Raw genomic sequence first — 23,103 nt, forward strand, 5'->3', positions numbered from 1 at the left:
ACACCGTTCACACCGGAATACGGTAATTTAGAGTTTAATTGAAAAGAAGAGACGATTGTTTCTAAGTCCTGAGGGATTCTGGCATCTTCAACCCGAGAGTAAATTATTTCACCCAAAAAACCTCCAAACATCCTCGAAAAATCTGAAATATTCAGTTTAGCTTCAAAATATTCAGGATTCTCCATAAGAAAAACACAAATAATGATAGCTGATGAAGCCACAAACTACTTTTGGTCTCCTTAAAGACTCTAAATGTATTTAGTATGGTAAATTGTTCAAACTATTTCAAACCGGATCACGACTGTTTCACATAGCTAGCCACAGCACATATTTGATTTCTTGTAAATAATTTTTTTTTTTACTAATTTAGCATACAGAGTACTTTTGAGTCTATTTTCATTCTTCTCAAATATTCCAAAAGTTAAATCTTTTAAAAACTATTTTAAACCCCATTTGAAACTGTTTCACGTAGCTAGCTGGTTTGTTTACAAAATCAAAGATGGCCACCATGGCTAGCTACACGAAACAGTTGCAACTCGGGTTTAAAATGTTTTCAATAATTTAGCAGACTTAATATTTTCGGAATCTTTTATTATGAAAATATACTCAAAAATTATACTTAGTATGTTCAATTATTTAAAAAAAAACATTTTTTTTAAACCAGAGTTGCAACTGTTTCACGTAGCTAGCCACAGTGGCCATCTTTAATTTCATGAACTGATTTGTTAAAAGGCTTGAAATAGATTTTTAATTCCGCAAACTGAATACTTTTGGAGTCTTTGATACACTCTAAAAATATTCATTACGCTAAATTAGTACAAATATTCTCAACCCAAGTTGCGACTGTTTCACGTAGCTAGCTGGTTTGTTTACGAAATCAAAGATGGCCACCGTGGCTAGCTACACGAAACAGTTGCAACTCGGGTTTAAAATGTTTTCAATAATTTAGCAGACTGAATATTTTTGGAATCTTTTATAAGAATGAAAATATACTCAGAAATTATACTTAGTATGTTCAATTATTTAAAAAAAATAAGTTTTTTTAAACCAGAGTTGCGACTGTTTGACGTAGCTCGTCACAGTGGCCATCCTTTATTTCTAACTTGTTAAACGGCATAAAATATTTTTATCTATTCTGCAAACTGCATACCGTTGGAGTCTATTAAAGATTGTGCGCAGAATTTATAAAAAAATCTTTTTTAACCCAAGTTGCGACTGTTTCACGTAGCTAGCTAGTTTGTTTACGAAATCAAAGATGGCTGCTGTGACTAGCTACGTGAAACAGTCGCAACTCAGCTTAAAAATATTTTTTTATAATTTAGCATAGTAAAATTATTTTTGAGTCTATTAATATTTTAATATATCATTATTGTTATTATTATTTAATATATTATTATTAATTTTGAGTATTAATAATAAGAAATAATTAAAGTAAAATTTTGGCATTATTATTATTATTATTATAGTTGAGCTCATTCAGATTTATTTATTTTCAGTTGGTGGTTTTATTCATAACAAAATGTGATATTTTGTGTGTAAAATATTTATGTGGAAACAACCTGCAACTGAAGGATGAATTTAGAGGCAAATAAATTAGAATAAAGCTGCAAAAAATAGAAATAATTCAGTTGTAAAACTCTGATATGGAGTTGGATGGATCAGTTTTAGTGGACTTTTTGGTGCAGAAACATAAATATTGTGATTATTAGTTAGTAAAAGTATTTCAACTTTCATACATATGGTCCCGGTCCCGGTCTTGGTCCCGGTCCTGATTCTATTTGAGGACCAGGTCCATGTGCAGCAGCAGTGAAGGAGTTAAATCCCGCTGGTGTCCAGTTTCTCCATTTTTTGTGGATGAGATTCACAGCAGCAGAGGAACACCACAGCATTCCTGCTCCACGTGACTCCAGCTTTGTGGACGCAGCCTTTTCTGCTCCCAACCCAAAGTTTTTAGGTTTTAACTGTCGTTCAGGTAAAAGTGAACATTTAATGACGTCATCTGGAACATTTCTCACCGCTTTCTGACCATTTAGTCGTTAAATTATCCGTTAATAGTTAGACAAATGTCAAACACACCAGCCAGTCGTTAATTTAAACCCCGGGTTGTTTTAAAGTTTAAAAATTTGGGGAAAACATATATTTTCACAATGAAAACTTCCACATTTTCAACATTTTTGAATTGTTTTTGTAGAGAAAAAGAAATGTTTCAAAAAAAAATGTTTCTTTAAGAACATTCAGAAAAAAAATCAACCAAAATCCAGTGAATTTCGCTGGATTTTGGTTGATTTTTTTTTTGAATGTTCTTAAAGAAAATATTATAAGTTTTACTGATAAATATGTAATCACTTTAGATATTTTCAGGATTTTTTTAGACGATTTTTATTTGTTTTTTGAAAATATTTATAATTTTTATTTATTTTTTAAATTTTATTTCTTCCCAATATTTTTAAAATAAAAGTTTTAAAGGAAACTTTTAAGGATTTTTGGGAACTTTGAAGATTTTGCAATTTTTTTTGTTTAATAATTTGGGGATTTTTTTTGGCTGAAATTTTGGATTTTTTTCAGACAAGGGAACAGTTTTTTGGTGTCCATGAATGAAGACAACAGGAGGGTTCATATTTATGGCCCTGAAATCTGAGTAATAATGATTATTTCCACTGGTGGTTAAAAAATAAAAATCTGTTACTTATTTGAACTCAGAGGAATTATTTGATCATTAAACTCAAAATAAAATTAAAGAAAAAGAAAAAAACTTGAACTGTTTGTTTCACAGTTTCAAAGTTCAGTAAATAAACGTGAAGAAAGTATAAAATACATAATAATAATAATAAAAATAATAATAGTGGCTCATTTTCTTCTCTTTTCTTAGAAGTTATTATGAGTTTTATGGTGAAACTATAACAAATCAGAATAAAATCACAAACATCCACAGCAGTCAGAAATCAGCTTAAATCTTAATGTAGGAAGTTTAAAACCACCTCAACACCTTTTCTAACACGCCTTTAACTGTCAGAATGTGTGAAATCCCATCAGAAACCTGACTGGAACAAAATAAACACACTAAAGTACCACACTTCAGCTGTAGACAGCAATAGTTCTTAATGAGGTAATATGTTGCTGTAAATATGGAGATTTTTGTCATAAATCAGGTTTATTTATATTAATTTATATGTTATGTTTCAAACTGATGAGCAACAACAGACAGAAAACAACAAAAGGAGAAAATAAAGGCTTAATTTAGCATTTTTTCATACATTTTACACACTAGCAGGTTTGAAAAATATGTCTTCTGAAAAAATACATCACCAGAAACAAAAATATAAAACCAAAATTATCCCATTCTGCTTGTTTCAGGAACATATCAGGTAAAATAAATGATTTTATCGAGACAAAAAAACAACCAAATATGAACTTAAGATCGAGGTATTTCATGAAAATCACTTTATTTTCAGTTTAGACCAACATTCATGTGACAATAAAACCTACTGGATGAACACAGAAGTCAGCATGGCTCAGAAACAGTGAACAGAGGACCTAGTGGTTGGAGATCCATTCAGCCTGGAGAAACATCTCTTCTGACTTGAGACACGTCCAAGATGACAAAACCATGTCCAAATGTCTAAAATTACAAAAACTTGTACATAATGACTTGGAATGTGTTCAAAATTCTAAAAACTTGTCTATAATAACAAAATAAACCTGTCTAAAATGACACAAAATATGTTCAAAGTGATTCAAAACCGGTCTATAATGATAAAAACTAGTCCAAAATAACTTTATATTTGTCTAAAATAACAAAAGTCTGTCTAAAATGAGGTAAAATTTGTTCAAAATGTGTTCAAAAAGACAAAACCACATTCATTGTGACTCAAAAAAATAAAGTCAGCACGGCTCAGAAACAGTGAACAGAGGATCCAATAGTTGGAGCCCCATTCAGCCTGGAGAAACATGTCTGCTAGACGTTTCCAGTGGACTTGAATCTCCTCCAAAATCACTTTAAATGAGTCTAATATTATAAAAACTTGGTCCTAAATTACTCTAAATAATCCAGTGTTGTCAAAAAATAAATAAATCCCCCCCAAAATACACTTCAAACCTTTCATAAAACCAAAAATGTCCCAAATGACTTGAGAATTGTCCATGTTCTCAGGAAGTCCTTCAAACTATACAGAAATCGTCCAAAAACACTCCAAAAGAACAAGTATTTGTGTAAAATGATTTGAGACTCCAAAAAACTCAAAATGTGTCTAAAATGACTTTTAACTTTAACAAAAACAACAAAAATTGTCCAAAAATATTTAATAAATTATCCAAAATCACTCAAAGAAATGACCAAATCTGCTCAGAAACTTGTTAGAACTGACAGAAAGTCCAAAATGACTTTAAAGTCATGAGTGGAGTTAAGTCTAGAAGACTTGTTGTAGAAAAACTGTAAACATAAATATCTTCAGTAGGTTTATTATTTCTACTGCTGGTGACCTGGACTTATTGATTTAATTATTTATCTTTATTTATTTATTTCGAAATAAATCCATCTTTTTAATGACTCTGTGTTTCTCTCCTTCCTCGGCGGTTAAAAGGCGGTTTGTTGTGTTTTGGGCCCTCTCACCGCCTGTAGTTCCCTCAGCAGCCGGGCTGCGGCGCTGTTTCCTAGGCTGCTGAACTGCCTCTATTTGCTGAAGGACTATGTTGTAAAAATCTTTCAAACTTGTTTCTCTGCACCGTTTCTCGGGCTTTCCGGGGTTCCGGTCGGTGGTTTCGGGGCCCGTGTGAGCGCCGGTGCCTGCCTACGGCTGGACCGGGCCGGGTTGGATCTTCTCCGGCTGCAGCTCGAGCGGTTTTCTGCTGCTGGCTGGAGGTTTGAGACCAAGTTAGCTCAACAGCTAATCCGAAAAGTCACGTCAGCGGCGCGGACTCGAATTAAAAGTTTCTCGGTGGAGTCGGAACGACCGGTGGAGCGTCGCTTATCTACCGTTAGGAAACTTTGTCCCGGAGGTTTAGCGCGCCGTTCTTTCTCGGTTTAACGCGGCCGTTAATTTGCGGTTCAGACAGCCGTAAGTGAAGCGGAGCTGCGGGGATACGGGACGGACCGGCCCGCAGACACACAAGGATAACGTGTTGGTCGGAGGGAGATGCGGTAGAGAGCGGAGAGCTTCGGTGTTCAGCCCGCTGACTCGGCGGCTCCGGGTTTGCGGCCAGTGAGGCCTGCGGGTCAGGCTTCCACCGGGCTCGAGTAGAGCCCAACGCCGCCGTCGGCAGGTCGAAGGCCGGCAGTTGACGCCGCCACCGCCGGGCCTGCGCACCGAGGTATGGAACGGATGGAAGTGGACCAGTGCGCAGGCGCAGCTGGCGGGGCAGGAGGCGGGGCTCTCCGCAGATCGAACAGCGCCCCTATGATCACGAGTGTCAGGTAGGTGGTACTGCAGCTACATGAGCACACAGAACCCCAGTCAAAAAACAATAAATTTAAATGTTTACTTCATTGTTAGACATAAACGTTAAATCAAAAGAGATTAAAAATGGTTTTCTGAATCTCAAAAATCCTCTTTTTAATTCGGGTTTACAAGAAGCAGCATTGAAAGAAAATACATTCTTTGTTTATATCTGTTTACCCTGTTTTCCACTCGTCTCATATCAAATCAAATTTACTTCTGAAGCACATTGAAATGAACAAAAGTTGATTGAAGAGTTGTACAATTAAAGCAACAAATATTAGAGATACATGACAGAAAAAATGCAAATACTGAACAATCTAGAGACAACCACCATTGTCAGGTCAGTGTTATTAACGTCCACATGGTCAACACCAAACCCCATTCAAAAAATACCGAATTTAGAATGTTGTTCACATGGAGCCATACATGTTTAATTTAATACTATACACAGGTTTTTTCTGAGTACATCAGAGGTGCTCTTTAATTCTCGTTAACACCGAGCAGAACAATAAATAAAATAAATCTCTCTTTTAAAGTTGCTTGCCTTGTTCTAATGTAATAATTTCTTTCACCCCAAAAACATAATTTCATGTATTTCTGCAACCACAAAAACATCCCAAACACATTCAATTCTAATGCTTGACTAACCAGTAAAGTAATTTTACTGTATTTATTTTTCTTAAAAATGTTGTTTTCATGGCACATATTTGCATGCAGGTGAATAAATGAAGTCCTTTACGTTTTTTTGTTGAATTGTACGAATGTCTCTCAGCGATGGGATGACCGTCTTCAGTCCCGTGTCTTCAGCTCGATACCGACGAAGCAGCGTCTCCATCAACCCCAGCTGCCCTTCACAGGTGAGAAACTGCAGCTGTCAGGTTAAAAACACATTTATGACCCAGAGAAGGTAGAATCTGAATCAGCTCCACTTTAAAGCGTCATTAAGCCCAAATCTACACGTTCATCATCAGTCCGAGAAACTCAGCAGGGAGCGGATTGAAAGTGCATGAGTTTACCAGAGGTGATCTTGAAATCAGATGTGATCAAATGTTTCATACGGGTCTGTGGGTTGTTTCTGTCCTCCAGCAGTGGGTGAACAGTCAGAGGAAATGTGTTGAAGTTGTGACCAGAAATCTGTCAGAACAAATTGTCACGTAAACAAAGAATGCGGGGTGTTTAGGGAACATCTGTAAATTGTAGCGTCAACTGATTCAAATGAGGCATTTAGGGAGCACCTGTCAACCGTGGCTTCCACCTGTACATGTAATGAATTCAGGGAACATCTACAAATTGTATCAGCCGATGCTTGTGATGCGTTCAGGGAACATCTGTAAACTCTAGAACCAACTCATGCTTGTGAGACATTTAGAGAACATCTGTGAATTGTACTATCAATTGGTTCTAGTGAGGCGTTAATGGAACTTTGTTGAGTCATAGCTTCTACTGAGGCGTGTGTAGCATTTAGGAAACATTGTTTAGGCCAATTAAATTGTTGAATCTACTTATGCACATGTGGCTTTTAGGGAACTTTGGTGAATTTTATCATCTACTGCTACGTGTGGGGCATTTAGGGAACATCTGTGAATTGTAGCATCCACTGATTCACATGAAGCGTTAAAGGAACTTTGGTGAATCTGAGCTTCTAGCAGGGTGTGTGAGTTGTTGAAAGAACATCTTTAAATTGTAGAATCTACTGATTTTTGTGAGGTGTTTAGGGAACATCAGTGAATCATAGCTTCTGCCAAGGATTGCGAGTTGTTTTGGGAACATCTGCGAATTGTTGTATCCACTGATTCATGTGAGGTGTTAATGGAAGTTCGTGAACTGTAGCTTCTAGCAAGGCATGTAAGGCATTTAGGGAACATCTGTAAACTTATGCGTTTAATGAATCATGCGAGGCGTTTATGGAACATTAGTGAAACAGCATCTTTAAGTTGTATAATGTACTGATGGTTGTGAGGCATTTTGGGAACATTTGTGAATCAAAGCCTGCATAGGTTTTAGCGAACATCTGTGAATTGTGTCAATGGAAGCACGAGAGGCGTTCAAGGAGCTTTGGTGAGTTGTAGCTTCTACTGAGGTGTGTGTTATATTTAGGGAACATTGTTTATAGCTTCTGCCAGTACAAGTAATGAGTTTAAAGACCATCAATGCATGTCTCTGCACATGTGGCTTTTAGGGAACTTTGGTGAATCATCTGCTGCTGCATGTGAGGCATTTAGGGAACATCTGTAAACTTTGCCATTTACTAAATCGTGTGAAGCATTTAGGGAACATTAGTGAAAGAACATCTTTAAGTTGTATAATCTACTGATGCATGTGAGGTGTTCAGGGAACATTTGGGAATTGCATCATCATTCAAGGCATGTGAGGCGTTCATGGAACATCTGTACACTTAAGCATTTACTTGATCATGTGAGGCGTTTAGGGAACATTAGTGAAATTGTAGAATCTATTAATGCACTCTTTAGAGAACATGTATAAATTGTAATGTGTGATGAGCTGCAATGATGAACTTTAAGGACTACTGATGCATGTGAGGTGTTTAGGGAACATCTGTGAATTGTAGTGTCAGTTGATACAAGTGTGGCATTTAGGGAACATTGGGAAATAGTAGAGTTAGTTGATGCATGTGAGGATTCAGGGAACAGGGGTGATTTGTAGCCACTACCAAAGCAAGGGAAAAGTTTATAGAACTTGTGCAAATAGTTCAATCTAAGGATGCATGCGAGGCATTTAGGGAACAGGGATGAATCACAGACATCGGTGAATTGTGGTGTTTACTGATGCAAGTGATAAGTTTATAGAGCATTGGTAAATTATAGAATCTATTGATGCATGTGAGGCGTTCAGGGAACAGTGGAATCTACTGATGCATGTGAGGCGTTCAGGGAACATTAGGGAACAGTAGAATCTACTGATGCATGTGAGGTGTTCAGGGAACACTGGGGAACAGTAGAATCTACCGATGCATGTGAGGCGTTCAGGGAACATTGGGGAACAGTAGAATCTATTGATGCGGGGGGAAATCTGGTCATTCCAGTGGTCTTCTACTAGTTCACTGTCTTGGCGTGAGCACTGTTGGAAGAATGTTGTGAGATACTTCAAGATACCTGCTCTGGGTAAATATGCAAAGACGGCAAAATGCTGGAGACAGTGCGGCTCAGAGGACGTTAATCACTACCATATATTCTGGGATTGCCCTAAATTAAATGGGTACTGGAAAGAGATTCATAGAAGCTTAAACTCTGTATTTGGAATTAACATACCATTTAATTTTGAAAGCCTCTATTTGGGCCATGTTACTTGCTTGGAACGGAGAAGTGATAAAAAACTGCTACAGGCCCTTTTAGCTGCAAGTAAAAAAAAAATTACAAGAAAATGGCTCACTACTGCTCCACCCTCTCTAAATGTCTGGATTGATATAATTTTGGAAATCTTTACCATGGAAAAGTTTGCCTATATTTTAAATACAAGGAAAGACAAATTTTATGATATTTGGAATAAATGGATCAATTACATTGCTCAAATGAGACCAGAATTTTTATGACTTCTCCAAGTGGTTTTGACCAAAGGTGCTTTTATATGTATCTTTATTTATGTATTACTATTTTTTTTCTTTTTTAAATACCGTACTGTAGGCTCCCCTTTGAAGTTCGTAGTTCCAATTTGTTTTGTTTTTTTTTTCCTTTTGCATTCTGCTTCTATGTTCCAATTGTTCATTTTTGTTTGTATATTGGCAATGTGTGAGGGGAATTGATCTCCAGCTTTTTAAAGAGAGGATATTAAAAAGGTAACATTTTTGTTAAAGGCGATTTTACACTAGAGGAAAATTCTCCCACACAACTTACTTTAAAAAAAAAAAAAAGGGAAGAAATGTTGAATAAGTATTAAGATGTACATGCCTTTGTAATTTTACTCTTTCCAAATAAAAATAAAATTTAAAAAAAAAAGAATCTATTGATGCATGTGAGGCTTTCAGGGAACATTGGGGAACAGTAGAATCTATTGATGCATGTGAGGCTTTCAGGGAACATTGGGGAACAGTAGAATCTATTGATGCATGTGAGGCTTTCAGGGAACATTGGGGAACAGTAGAATCTACTGATGCATGTGAGGTGTTCAGGGAACATTGGGGAACAGTAGAATCTACTGATGCATGTGAGGCGTTTAGGGGACAAACTCACTGCTTTGTTGCCAGTTTGTTTTGTTTTTTTCAAATCAGGTAGAACTTTTTCAAATTTACTGACTTTTAGTGTAAAAATTCACACTGCAGCACAAATTAGAAGGCTGTGCCTTTGGAAGATCGTTCTCATATAAGCCTTGAATACTTTCAGTGTTAACAGGAGGAACAAAAATGTTTTATAAACGTGACGTGTTTTATACAACTTGAAAAACTGATTCGGTCCTTTAGATCTACAGACACCACTTTTTGTCGGCACATAAAAACTCAGAGCTTTCTGTGTATGAATGAAATTCAATTAACCAGATGAAACCAGAGAATCATCAGCGTTTCTTTCAGCTCCTGTTGTTTATTGAATGTTGTTCATCTTTTCGTTTCCCTCCTTCAGCTCGTCCCTTTATCTCCTTTCTCTCTGACCGGAGATCGACTCGACCAGAAGAGGCAGGTGAGGATCGACTCTCTTTACCCTCCATTTAGAGCAGTCCTGGACTTACGTTTGTAAAATCTCAGACAAACTGATGCTGAAGTACCTTAAAGCTGCTTTCTGTCTGACAGCCAGCAGAGGGCGAGTCCTCTGGCTGATAAGTATGATTGTACGGGGGATCCTTGACTTAAATCAGAGTTTCGTTCCTACAGATTGATGTAAGTTGATTTCCACCGCAACTCGGAACTCTGGTGAAAATGTAAACAAAACTGTTACGTGCATCAAGATATGATCAGTTCTTTGGAAAATGTCATGAATACCAACGACTTTGGTGGCGTACAGCCGATGAATGTAAACATAGTGCCATGTATTCATCCGCTCCACTCGCTAACTAGATCCACACAACCAGTTCTGACGTAACGACGAAACTCCGTAGGCCGACGACGTCGTAAGCCGAGGACCTCATGAATAGAAGTCTGTGAACAAATGTTCCACTTGATTTGTTGAATCAGTAAACATTTTTCTGAAGAGTTCTCGCCTCAATCGCAATTTTGAATTCATTTAGTAAACTAGAAAAGCCCTCAGAGAGCTCAGTCCTCCTCCAAGGCTGCTCAGTTGTTTCATTTCCAGCGGAGGAAATCTTGAAAAAAATTTGTGACAGAAATCATGGTACCATAGAATGTGTCCATTTAATATAGCTGTACCCACAAACACAATGACCTGAGCACCGGCATGTGTTATTCATGTGTACGTTATGTACGGATACCGAATCCTGTGACCTAAATATTTAGCGGGAATTGATGGGACTCAGAAACACCCGCACAATGTAATCAGTTGTTCCTTGTATCATTTCTGATGGATAAGTCCTCAGTGGTGGATTTGTAGTAGGATCACAATCAGCTGATGTAGTGTTCACTGGTTGTCATGGTTACAGTGACGCGGTGTTACTATCTGGCAATGATACAGAAATCTTTAACAAATCTGTGGATCCAGACTATAAGCTGCATCACTGCCAAAATCTAATCACTTGGTCCTTGTGTCATTTCTGACCTTCCCTGAAAATTTCGTCGAAATCCGTTAGTCTGTTTTAGAGTAATGTTGCTGACAGACAGAGAGACAGACAAACCAACACCGATCGTCACATAACTCCACTGCATTCCTTGGCGGAGTAATTTAGAGGACAATAGACAAAACAGCGGACTTATAAAATCTGTATGAGTCTCAATTTTAATGTAAGACATTGGTTAAGATTAAAAAAAAAACAATGAAATGCTGAAGGAGTTCAGTGTTTAACAGATCTGTGCCTTCATGATGTTATTGTTCGGAGAAAGAACCTTAAATGAAGATGTGAGGGAAACGTGGATTCAGTTTATTGTTTGTCCAGCAGATCGACATGGAGACTAAAAGTTCCTGTTTGTGTTTTAGGAGGAGAACATGGAGACGACGCTCAGAGGGAGTCTGCAGAGACTCAGGTGAAGAACATTACAGCAAATTTCCAGCTGTTGGGAGTGTAATCCAGCTGTCGGGAGTTTAATCCAGCTGTCGGGAGTTTAATCCAGCTGTCGGGAGTTTAATCCAGCTGTCGGGAGTTTAATCCAGCTGTCGGGAGTTTAATCCAGCTGTCGGGAGTTTAATCCAGCTGTCGGGAGTGTAATCCAGCTGTCGGGGGTTTCGTCCAGCTGTCGGGGGTTTCGTCCAGCTGTCGGGGGTTTCGTCCAGCTGTTGGGGGTTTCGTCCAGCTGTTGGGGGTTTCGTCCAGCTGTTGGGGGTGTAATCCAGCTGTACGGAGTTTGATCCAACTGTCGAGAGTTTAATCCAGCTGTCGGGAGTTTAGTCCAGCTGTCGGGAGTTTAGTCCAGCTGTTGGGGGGGTTTAGTCCAGCTGTTGGGGGGGTTTAGTCCAGCTGTTGGGGGTGTAATCCAGCTGTACGGAGTTTGGTCCAACTGTCGAGAGTTTAGTCCAGCTGTCGGGAGTTTAGTCCAGCTGTCGGGAGTTTAGTCCAGCTGTCGGGGGGGTTTAGTCCAGCTGTCGGGGGGGTTTAGTCCAGCTGTTGGGAGTTTAATCCAGCTGTCGGGAGTTTAATCCAGCTGTCGGGAGTTTAATCCAGCTGTCGGGAGTTTAGTCCAGCTGTTGGGAGTGTAATTTAGCTGTTGGGGGTTTAGTCCAGCTGTTGAGAGTGTAATCCACCTGTTGGGAGTTTAGTCCAGCTGTCGGGGGTTTAGTCCAACTGTCGAGAGTTTAATCCAGCTGTCAGGAGTTTAGTCCAGCTGTTGGGAGTGTAATCTAGCTGTTGGGAGTTTAGTCCAGCTGTTGGGGGTTTAGTCCAGCTGTTGAGGGTTTAGTCCAGCTGTTGTTGACCCGTTCCTCTCTCGTTTTCTGTCTCCCAGTCCTTCCAGTCTGATCCCAGTTCCTCCAGTCCAGTGGCACGACCACACATCAGTGGTGAGCATCTAAACTTCCTTCTGATGCTTCCAGACCGCTGAGGCTTGTGGGTAATGTAGTGTTCAGAGCAGTTAGAGAGACGGAGATTAAACGGTCTCACTGTGTTCGATGTTAATCTGGATTATGATCCGAATCCAGATTAGACTGTTAAGATTAAATCCAAATAAGAGGATTTAGACTCAGTCCAGATCTAGTAAATCAGGATTAGAGTATAAACTGATCAACATGTGTTCACGTAAATCCAGATTTTAGGTTTAGACCAGATTAGAGGTTTCATACTGAATCCTGATCTAGATTCACTTTAAACCTACTGACTTTAGTCTGAAACTCTGATTTGGATTTCAGTCTAAATCCAGATTAGTTTCCACACTGATCTAAACCAGCCTACTTAGACTAAATCCAGATTAGAAGTTTCATACCAAATCCTGATCGAGATTCACTCCAGACCTCTTGAACTTGGTCTGAAACTCTGATTTGCATTTGCTCTAAATCCAGATTAGTTCTCAGACTGACAGAATCCAGATCTGAGGGTTCAGACCGCATCTAGATCAAAAGGGATGAAGGGAATCCACTTCAGATTATTTGGATTGAATCCAGATCAGAGGTTACATACTGAATCCTGATCTGGATTCACACCAACCCCCATGGATTTGGTGTCAAACTTTAAATTTACTCTAAATCCAGATTCAGTTTCTGACTATCTAATCCAGACTCTTAGACTAAATCCAGATTAGATTGTTCAGTCTGTATCCAGATAAGAAAGCTGAATCTGGATTCACTCTCAAATCACAGAATTTAGTCTGAAATTATGATTTGGATTCAGTGTAAATCCAGAGTAGGGTTCAGACTGTTTAAACCAGGTTCTTTAAATGAAATCCAGATTAGGGGATTCCTACAAAATCCAGATCAAATCATTCAGACTGCATCTGCTGTACATCAGAAGGGTTGGAGTGAATCCAGTTCTGATTGTTTCGACTGAATCCAGATTAGAGGTTTCACATCGAATCCTGATCTGGATTCACACCAGACCACCAGGAATTGATCTACCTCTGATTTAAATTTACTCTACATCCAGATTTGGTTTCAGATTGTCTAAACAAGACTCTTTTGACTAAATTCGGATTAGAAGATTCAGATTGTATCTAGATCAAAAGGAGTGGATCCAGTTCAGATTATCTAAACTGGATCCAGATCAGAGTGTTTAGACTGAACAGTCCAGATCAGAGTGTTTATACTGAATAATCCAGATTACTGATACCTCTTCTTGTTTTTCGTTGTTTCTTCTTCAGTGGTTTCCGTCACAGGACAGCGGTGTCACTCCCAACTCGTCTCCGAGTCCCACAAGGAGGTTCAGGTTCATAAAAACATTTATTCTGGTTTTACTGGAAGTTTTTCAGTTGGTTTCTTCGTTACTGACGTTTGTGATGTTGTCTGACAGACCTGCAGTCAGCGCCACCGTCAGGTGGCCGGCGTTAACGCCTCTGAAGAGGAAAGGTACGTTTGAATCCAACCTGCAGTACCGATGTCAGCCTGCTGGGGGTAGAAACAGACATTTTTAGATTATTCTATGGAATAAAAGTGTGAATCTTTGTTCCTCAGGAGGGGTGGAGTCTGACGGACCCCCAAAGAAGCTTTTTGTTGCCGGGGTGACAGACCCCGCCCTCCGCAGCAGCTACACAGTCAGGTAAGGAACACCTGAGACGCCTCAAAAAACAACAGAGAGACTCGTTACAGCCACAGGAGAATAAAAACAGAACATTTAAACTAATTCTGTTCATTTATTCACTGCAAAATAACAAACTGATCAAAGCAATCAGCTGAATGGTTGAAAATGACAGCAAGTATCTGTAAAATAATGACATTTGTAGATAATTTAAACACAGCAAAACTGTTTCTGACTAAAAGCTACTTAGTATTTGTTATAACTCATTTTTGATGCTTTTTCTTCTTCTGTGATCTTGCAAGATATCTGTATTATCTGTAATTTACCAATTCTTTCAAATATCTCTTACATATCGATATATTTGCTGATTTATATACAGTAAAATATTGTATATTTTTACAGTCAAACATAAAAAGACAAAGTAGTATTTGACGAAACACAGATTTTTGATTCTGTGTTTCATTCTGTTTCATTTTTAACACCAACATTTATATTATTTCCTGTTTCTTTCAGTAATTTTATAGGATATTACCTGTATTTGAACTAAACTGGTAAAGTCTGCCTATGAATAATAAATAATGATAATAACACTGCATTCAATTAATAAATTGAATTATAACCTGGACTTAAAACGTACTTTTGCCTTTAAACAGGTATTTATTTAATATAAATGTGTTAGTATTAATTAAAACATGAAGCCTCAGAGTGTCTCAGTAAATAGTAAAAATAATAATTGATAAGAATTAATTTAAATAATGAATAAAAATCCAGACTGTAAAGGTAGTTTCAGCTTTTAGAAGGTTGTATTTAACACTTCATTATTATAAATGTCTTAATTGATTCAAACCTAAGTGATTAATTGATTTCATTAATTAACCTTCCAGCGTCTCCCAGGCGACGGCCGACTCCCCCCCAGCAGGGGGCGTCAGTCCTCAGTCCGGCCGTCTGTCTCTGTCTCCTCCCCCGTCCTTTACCCCCTTCACCTCCCACCAGCACCCGGGACACTGAGGCCCCGCCCCCCGCCACCTGGGCCACCACCAGCACTTCCTGTTTCTGCTCCAATCACCTGCCAGCATCACTGTAAGTCCCGCCTCCTCACCACCGCCTCACCTGACTGACAGACGACGCCTTCAGCTGGTTTGAGTTTCACTTTGTTCGGATAGTTTTTATTTTTCTAAAAAGCTCCAGACACATTTTTGTTTTTCTGGAAGTTTCTGATCTGGAGAAGATTCATCATCAGCATCCTGATCAGACTCAAGGAGAAGAGGATTGTGGGTAATCGTAGGTAAACCTGAACACCAAACAAACTGAGGTTTACTTCCTGGTTCAGATCGAATCTGTCGGATGTTCTGATGAGGTCTCGGGTTGTTCCTGAGAACGAAGCCAAACAGCAGGCCTTTGGTTCTGGAGCGTCGACAGTTTGATCCGCTCCTTTGTTCTCTGTAGAGGAGCGTCTGGACTCCAGCTCATCATTCCCAAACAAACACCCTGAACATATCTTCGTCCAAACCTTCAGTCCTGAAGCTCTCTGGTTCCTCTGAACAAAGCTTCAGTCCTCGAAGGCTTTTTGTGTTTTAGTAAAACTCTCGTCCTGTCGGCTGAGTGTTGGCTCAGTGCCGGTGGTTGTTGAGGATGTTGTTGGCGTAGCGGGACGGCAGCAGCTCGTCTGGCTGTTAATAGTGTATCTATATGTGAATACCTTCCTCAGCCTGCAGGGTCTAAATGTACATAGTGAATCTTCCTTCTCTGAGCTGCATTTATACTTTTTATTCTTCTCTCCGACCGACTTGTTCTACTCCACACCGTTCTCCAGAAACATGAAGATCGGACGCTTGTCGAGGTCGTCTGATTGGTTAAAGACAGTTTAAATGTGGAACAAAACCCCAGGAACCAGAACCCTAAGACCAACGCTGGACTCTGTTTTTAGGGTGGATTGTAAATCTGACAATAAGTCACTACTGCCAGTCCTGAAATGTTTTTTTAAGAGTCAAAATCGATTCTTAGCAACCCAGGAGACCAATAACACAACCTTCAACACAAACCTTTGTTGAACTTTTGAACGCTACACTACGGTTACAAAGTTTGGGGTCACTTAGAAATGTTGTTATTGTTGAAAGAGAAGCAGTTTTTTCAATGAAGACAACATTAAATGAACGATAAATCCAGTCCAGTTTTCACAGCATTCTAAGCAGTTTTTTTTGACAAATGTTGGATCACTCTGGGCAATTTTGAGTCCATTAGGATGGTTTTTGGATATGTTCCAAAGCAGTTTAGACAGTATTTAACTTATTTTGGACACAATCGAAGGTATTCATGGCCATTTTCAGTTAATTTGCACAATTTCGAAAGCATTTTAAAAAGCTTTAAACTCAATTTACTCAAGTTTCAAGTAATTTTGGGCAAATGTGTCTCTGTTGGGAATATTTTAGACTCATTCTGGACAAGTTTCAGGTCATTTTGAAAATGTTTTGGGTTATTTGGGGCGCTTTTGGCTCCTTTTTCACAATTTTTGAGCATTACTACATTGTTAATGTGGTAAATGACTGTTCTAGCTGGAAATCTTTAATGGAATATCTCCATAGGGGTACAGAGGAACATTTCCAGCAACCATCACTCCTGTGTTCTAATGCTACATTGTGTTAGTTAATGGTGCTGAAAGGCTCATTGATGATTAGAAAGCCCTTGTGCAGTTATGTTAGCACATGGATAAAAGTGTGGAAAACATGAAACTATCTGGGCGACCCCAAACTTTTGAACAATAGTGAAGATGGTTTTAATTCAAACTGAACTTTTCAACATGTAACTTTCATTTTTAAATTCATGTAGCTTCTTAAAAAAACAGATAATTGGAGAAACGCTGAATATTGGATCCAAACCGGTTGATTTCTAGTAGTTCTGAGCTGAACCAGACGTTTCAACATCCGTTTATTTGATGTGATTTTGCACGTTTTTGCCGCATTGTGTTCCAAACTATTACCGCTAAATACCTGGGATGTTGTCGTATGATCCGTCGGCCCTGGTTCTAGTTTAATGGCTTTATTCTGAAAGCAAAGGAGCCTCTATCAGAGCACGATTAGGTCTGTGGTGAAACTACAATCTGTTTAACGTAACCTGAAACTGATCCAAAAAGACTTAAATTTTCAAGAATTACTGAAAATGTGTCCAGAAATACTCAAAAGTCAATTTAACCAAAGAAAAATGTGCTGACATTCAGTCAGAATAAACGACCTCCATCAGGTCGGACCGGTCCAAAGTGGTAAAAACGTGGGGGTGTTCTGTTCCTCCAGACATAATGGATTAATCCTGGACGCCACAGGTCCACCAGTAGACGGTGGTCCACCAGTAGAGGCTCATTACTAGATGTTTGCCATCAGGTTCCTTCAGACGTCCTTCACTAACATTTGTCCAGTGAGCAGCGGTTCACCAGCCTGGATCTGAATGTTTCGCCTCGATAGAAGATGAGCACAAAGTCGACTTCCTGAAGTCTCGGGGGTCAGCGGACGGTCGGACGGTTGCAGTTCTGCTTCCAGCTTTTGCACTTTGACAGTTTGTACAGTTTTGTACTTTCACTCATCGTTGTGCCTGAACATGTCGTCATTTTGGAGGATTCAAACGTCCAATCCGAGGTTTTACCGACGTCCCACCTTCACCTGCGAGGTGTGTTCAAGCGTCTCTATAAGCTGTTTCCATTCAAGTGTCTTTATTCTCCACTGAAGAGTTGCTCCAAACGCTTCCTCAGCGGCAGGTTTGACGTAATGTTTCCGAACTTTGCACAGTGAGACCATTTGAAACTTTCTGTTACGTGGTCGTGTAAGAAATGCAGTTGAGTTTTGATGCTTTTTGTTTTCTTGCTTTATTTTTTAGCGTTACCTCCTGAGAGTCTGTCCCGTTTCAGAGTTTGTCAGGAGTGAAAATACGGCTTTAAAATATCTAGTAGCAGCACAAAAAGCACAAATATCTGCACACAATGAAGGACAATATCTGATCTCTATATGTACAGTACATGTACAAATTAAAAAGGAAAAATTATGGGCTGACTGTTTACAGATTCCAGAAAGACATTTTACAAACTAGTTAACGGCTGACTGAAGACACCACCTGACTCCACACCACCGTCTGCTCTGCTACATGCGCTGCAGACTGCGTCATCTCACCGTTTTTAAATTAGCATCCTTTACTGAGTTATATTCTCATAAAAAAAGTTCTCATTTAGATATAATATCGGTAGATCTGTGACACAATATATTTTTCTAACACCAAAACTTCACCGTACGAATAAAATCTACTTGTATTGAACAATGGAATCCAAAGTTGTGGAAGTGACGGTCTAGAGGGTATTTTAGGATGTTTTGCTTCCAGAACCGGTAGAAAACAAACATCCAAAATACACATTTAGATGTTTATATTGGTTTAGTTTTTTGGAAATGCATGCATGTCATGTATTTTTACGAAGGTTATGCTAAATTTGTTTACATAAACTTACAGTTTCAGAAGGCCTCTAATTGGAAAAGCACAAATAATCAACTGATTGGTCGTTAAATCAGCAGCAGCAGCCACAGAAACCAAACTTTCCCGTTTTATTCTTTTTCAAAGGATTTATTTCATTTTGCTCACAAAAACATGGACATTTTGTTTTCTGGTTGACAAAATGAAACAAGATCTGATTCTGAAATTTAAGATATCTTTAGTTTTATTTCTAAAAAATCCAGCATAAAAACCTGGATTCAAATCAAACGTGTGTTTCATGAAAGAATAAAAAAATAAAAGTACAGGTTAGATTTAATGTTGGCTTCATATCAGATTTAGGTTTTTAAAGTTCAATAACCAAACTTTGCTGAGTTTTTATATCAACAAGAAGGAAAAAGTGTCTGAATTAGTCCAAATTTGATCAGATTTTGGTCGATTAAAACACATCATCATCTGCATATGTGTTGATATCTATCAGCCCTCTCATGTTTACGTCTCAGAAAACTTTATCTTCTCATATCAGCAGCAGAACGTTCATTTATGTTTAATGACAGAACTGATCTTCAGAGATTAAAGCTAGAACCGGTGATGCAGGTTGTGAGGTTCTAGTGACGGACAGACTCTGAACTGAGACGTTCCTCAGAGGAAACGACAAGCTGCCAAACTCATGTCGCTGTACAGACACAAACTGTAGCTTTAAGGTGTGTTACTTTGAACTTTGCACATTTAGAACCCGTTCTGTCGGCGTCCACATATGAAGAGACAAACAGTTTTCATGTAGCCGCATCAAAATGTGACGAGAACGTTGTAGTTTCTGCTTCAGAGAACGTTTTCAAGCCAAAAATTCTTCTACGTGTGCAGCAGATTGTCGGAGGAAGAGTGTTGTCAGTGTTCTTTAAATGTTCCTTAAAGCGTCCCGTCATGTTCTCCGAGAACATAACGGGTTCAGGATCGGATAGTCGGGTTCTCCCAGCTGTCAGGGAACGTTCCCACAACATTGGCTACATCACCTACAAGTTCTAATAACTTCATACAGAAAACGTTTAAACCAGATCTCCAAAGTTTTAAGAAGATTCTCAGTTCCTTGAATGTTCTAAAGTTAAAACATTTTAATGTCAGCGTTCAGAGGACGTTGTCAGGAACACACATTATGTTCCAGGACAGAACGTTCCCACACCAACGCTCAAAGAATGTTTTTCAGACGATATCGAAGCCTCAGTGAAACGTTTTTGTAATGTGAGGAATTGACAAAGGTGGAACATTCTGCCTGCAATGTTCTGAGGATGTTGTTGAAGAACATATTATAGAACGTTCTTCAGTCATTCTCCAATGTCCCTTTGATAACAGAGTAAGAATGTTCTTAAACCAAAATTCAAATGATGTTTTCCAGATGTTATCGAGGCCTCAGATGACAGAACGTTTTATAATGTTCCTCTAATGTGATACATTGAAGGTAGAACGCACATTATAGAATGTTCTTCCATAACATGTTTCTCCAATGATAACAAAAGAAGAATGTTCTCAATGCAACATTCAGAAAATGTTTTCAAGCCGCAGGTGACAGAACGTTCCTGTACTATGATGTATTAATGTAAAGGTAGAACATTGCAGCTACAATGTTCTGGGAAGTTTTGCGGATTTTCTGTCAAACTAAAAATTAGAAAACGTTTCCACAATGTGCAACATTCAGATTTGAGAACATTGAAGTGTAACGGTCTAACAATGTTCTTACCAAAAGTTTGTAATTAAACTGCATTTAAGAAGAACATTCCAGGAACTAGAATGGTGAAAACATTGGCAGCAGAACTTTGAATGTTTTTGGAACTAGAACCTCTGACAGCACCTAGAAGGTTTTAGAACTTCATTCACACTGTGTTTTTTGAGTTTTATCTTCTGGCTCCAGCGTTCCTCCTGAAATGTCGGATCTTCAGCTGCTTTGTCTTTGATTCCTAGAGACTGAAGCGTTCCGTTGGACGTTCTTACTGTGAGTTCATTACAAACTTTCTTTATCTTCTTCCTCCTGGTGACCAGAGAACCGTTGACGTTCTGTTTGTTCCTCGTAGCGAGAAACCAGTTTTATCAGTATTAAAGCCACATTTCACTCTGGCAGAACGCAGTGATTTCACCATTCAAGGAGCAGCGGAGAACCGTTCCGTGGTTCCAATCACGTTCTGTCTGTTTCTACAGATTAATGCATCATTTTTTGGTGACTGAGACGAATAAACGCCACAAATCACATCCATAAAATGTCTGCAAACGTCGAGTTGCGTTGTGGTCGATGTTTAGTCCCTGAGGTTCCTTCTGACTAGCAGGAAACGTTTCCAGAACATTAGTTAACACATTTACAAATTCTGATCGTGTCTGAAGCTTGATTCGTTTTAGAAGTTTAAATCTAATGTTCAAAAGAACGTTGTAAAGATGTTTTTCATTTTAAGTAATGTTCTGTGAGGTTAAAATGGAGCTGAGAACAGCAGAATGTTCCAGTAATGTGATAGATTAACCCTGCAATGTTCTCAGGATGTTTTGAAAATATTTCCAAAAATGTTCCTGTGAGCTAACATGAAACATTTTAACATTCAGAGGATGTTTGCAAAACGCTCTCAGATTATGTTCCATGATAACAAAGGAAGAACGTTCAGGAATGTTGTCCAGATGTTATCGAGGCCTCAGACGACAGAACTTTCTGGATAAGAACGTTCCAATAATCTGTAATTTCAGAAAAGCTGGAACATTTAGGCTGAAGTTCTCCCAAAGTGTTGCACGAGAATAAATTGTTTTTGCCAAACTTTCTGAGAACGTTGGGGAACAACAGTCCAGCAACGTTATCCCCAAACACTTTTAGAACATCTTTAGAGAACATTATCCTGCTCTAGAGGAGGAGCTTCAGTAAAAAGCAGATGGACTTCACTTTGAGGTTCTTGAAGATTTCTTAACTTTGATTCTTCTAGAACCTAAAAGTTCCATCCAGGTCAGGATGATGTGAGGAGATTATTTGTCTCCGTCGCCTAAAACGATGCATTAATAACCAACGAGAGTCCAGCTGCTCTTCCAAAGGACAGAACGGAACTAAAACCGCTGAAACGTTTTGAGAATAGACCTTTATTGTCACTGTTACAGAAAACAATGAAAATCAGTTTAGTACTCTGTGAATATCAGCATTATTGGAGAACAAATCTTGAACTGAGGTCTGAATTTTAGTCTTTTCCAGAACTTTTAACGGCGTCTTCATGAGCAGCGTTTTACTAAAGGTATTTACACATCAGCCACATTAAAAAAACATAAGAACAACTCCTAATTTCTCAAATTCTCGCCTGAATTTGCACCGAAAACTTTCATCAATCGTTCCGTTTATCAGCAGCTCAACCTCCATAAAAGAAGTTTGTAGAAAACAGAGAAGTTAGCAAACACGGAATAAAACGAAACCAAATCATGAACTAATATCATCTGTTTGTTGAAATATGTTCATAATTAGCGACAGAATTTTTACCTTAATGAGCTGACTGAAGATCAGGAGATCTGGTTGAAAGATCTGGAAAGTCTAAGATCTGGACCTTCAGTGTGTCAAACGGCTGTTTCTAGAGTTTTTATGGAGTTTTCTGACAATCAGAACGACGTGATTTCAAAGTATTTTCCGACTTAAGCTAAATACTAAAATGCAACTGAACCGTGTTTTAGTTTTAGCTCATTTCTGTTTTGCTAAAAACACGTTTTCTCGATAAACTGAACATTGCAGCAGACAGAAATGAAAGAAAGCACTTTAAATTAATGAAATCGATGCTCCAAGCTTTATCCTTTTATTTAACTTGTCACCAGAACGTCAGTTTGTCAGATTTGGTTGGAAACTGCCGGCGATCTACCAGAGTGAGAGCCGACTTTAGAAAGGGCTGCTAGCGTTGGATGGGAGGCGACGAAGGGAACTAGAAGCACATCTGTAGAAGCGACTGTTTTCACACTGTAAATACAAAACAAGTTTCTTCTTTCTTTTACGTAACACAAAACCAGATGAGGTATTTTTATGCAAGTGAAAAATCAAAGACTATATTCAAGTGTTCATTCCCTCGTGATGATCGCATGGCTGTAAAAAAAAAGACCCAGAATGACTTTAGTTTTTAGTGGAACCTCTTCATGTACACTCTATAAATATATATTATATTGTATATGAAAACTATCAATAAAACAAAGATGTACCTTCATATCCGAAAACGTGTTGTCTGTCCTCAGCAGCAGTTTCAGTCTGATTTAATCATTCCTTCATCTTAGCTTCAGAATGATGGAACAAGACTTTCTTAATGAATTTATGGGAGATGTAACCAGGAAACGCCGTAAACCGAAGACCTGCTGTATTTGTTTTTATGTCGTCAGTAGACACCGGTGAGTTTTGACAGCAGAAATACTAAAAAACTCCAGGATGAACTTTAAAATCCTGATCCTACTCACTTGATGTTCCCTCTGTTTAGATCCTGATGCTTAACTCAACAGTTTTCACTCC

At 38.6% G+C, this 23,103-nt stretch overlaps 1 protein-coding gene across 1 annotated transcript; it reads left to right on the forward strand.

Annotated features, from left to right (window-relative positions):
* The first annotated feature begins 4,618 nt into the window (after positions 1 to 4,618).
* On the forward strand, positions 4,619 to 22,807 carry LOC110971807 (P2R1A-PPP2R2A-interacting phosphatase regulator 1). Its single transcript, XM_022222214.2, has 9 exons — positions 4,619 to 5,410; positions 6,208 to 6,292; positions 10,007 to 10,063; positions 11,468 to 11,514; positions 12,430 to 12,484; positions 13,774 to 13,838; positions 13,923 to 13,978; positions 14,084 to 14,168; positions 15,032 to 22,807. Exons 1-9 carry the CDS (start codon positions 5,310 to 5,312, stop codon positions 15,153 to 15,155), a joined length of 675 nt encoding a protein of 224 aa, XP_022077906.1. The 5' UTR covers positions 4,619 to 5,309; the 3' UTR covers positions 15,156 to 22,807.
* Positions 22,808 to 23,103: the final 296 nt, after the last annotated feature.

Source organism: Acanthochromis polyacanthus, chromosome 17 (assembly GCF_021347895.1).
Source record: "Acanthochromis polyacanthus isolate Apoly-LR-REF ecotype Palm Island chromosome 17, KAUST_Apoly_ChrSc, whole genome shotgun sequence".
Lineage (NCBI taxonomy): Eukaryota > Metazoa > Chordata > Actinopteri > Pomacentridae > Acanthochromis > Acanthochromis polyacanthus.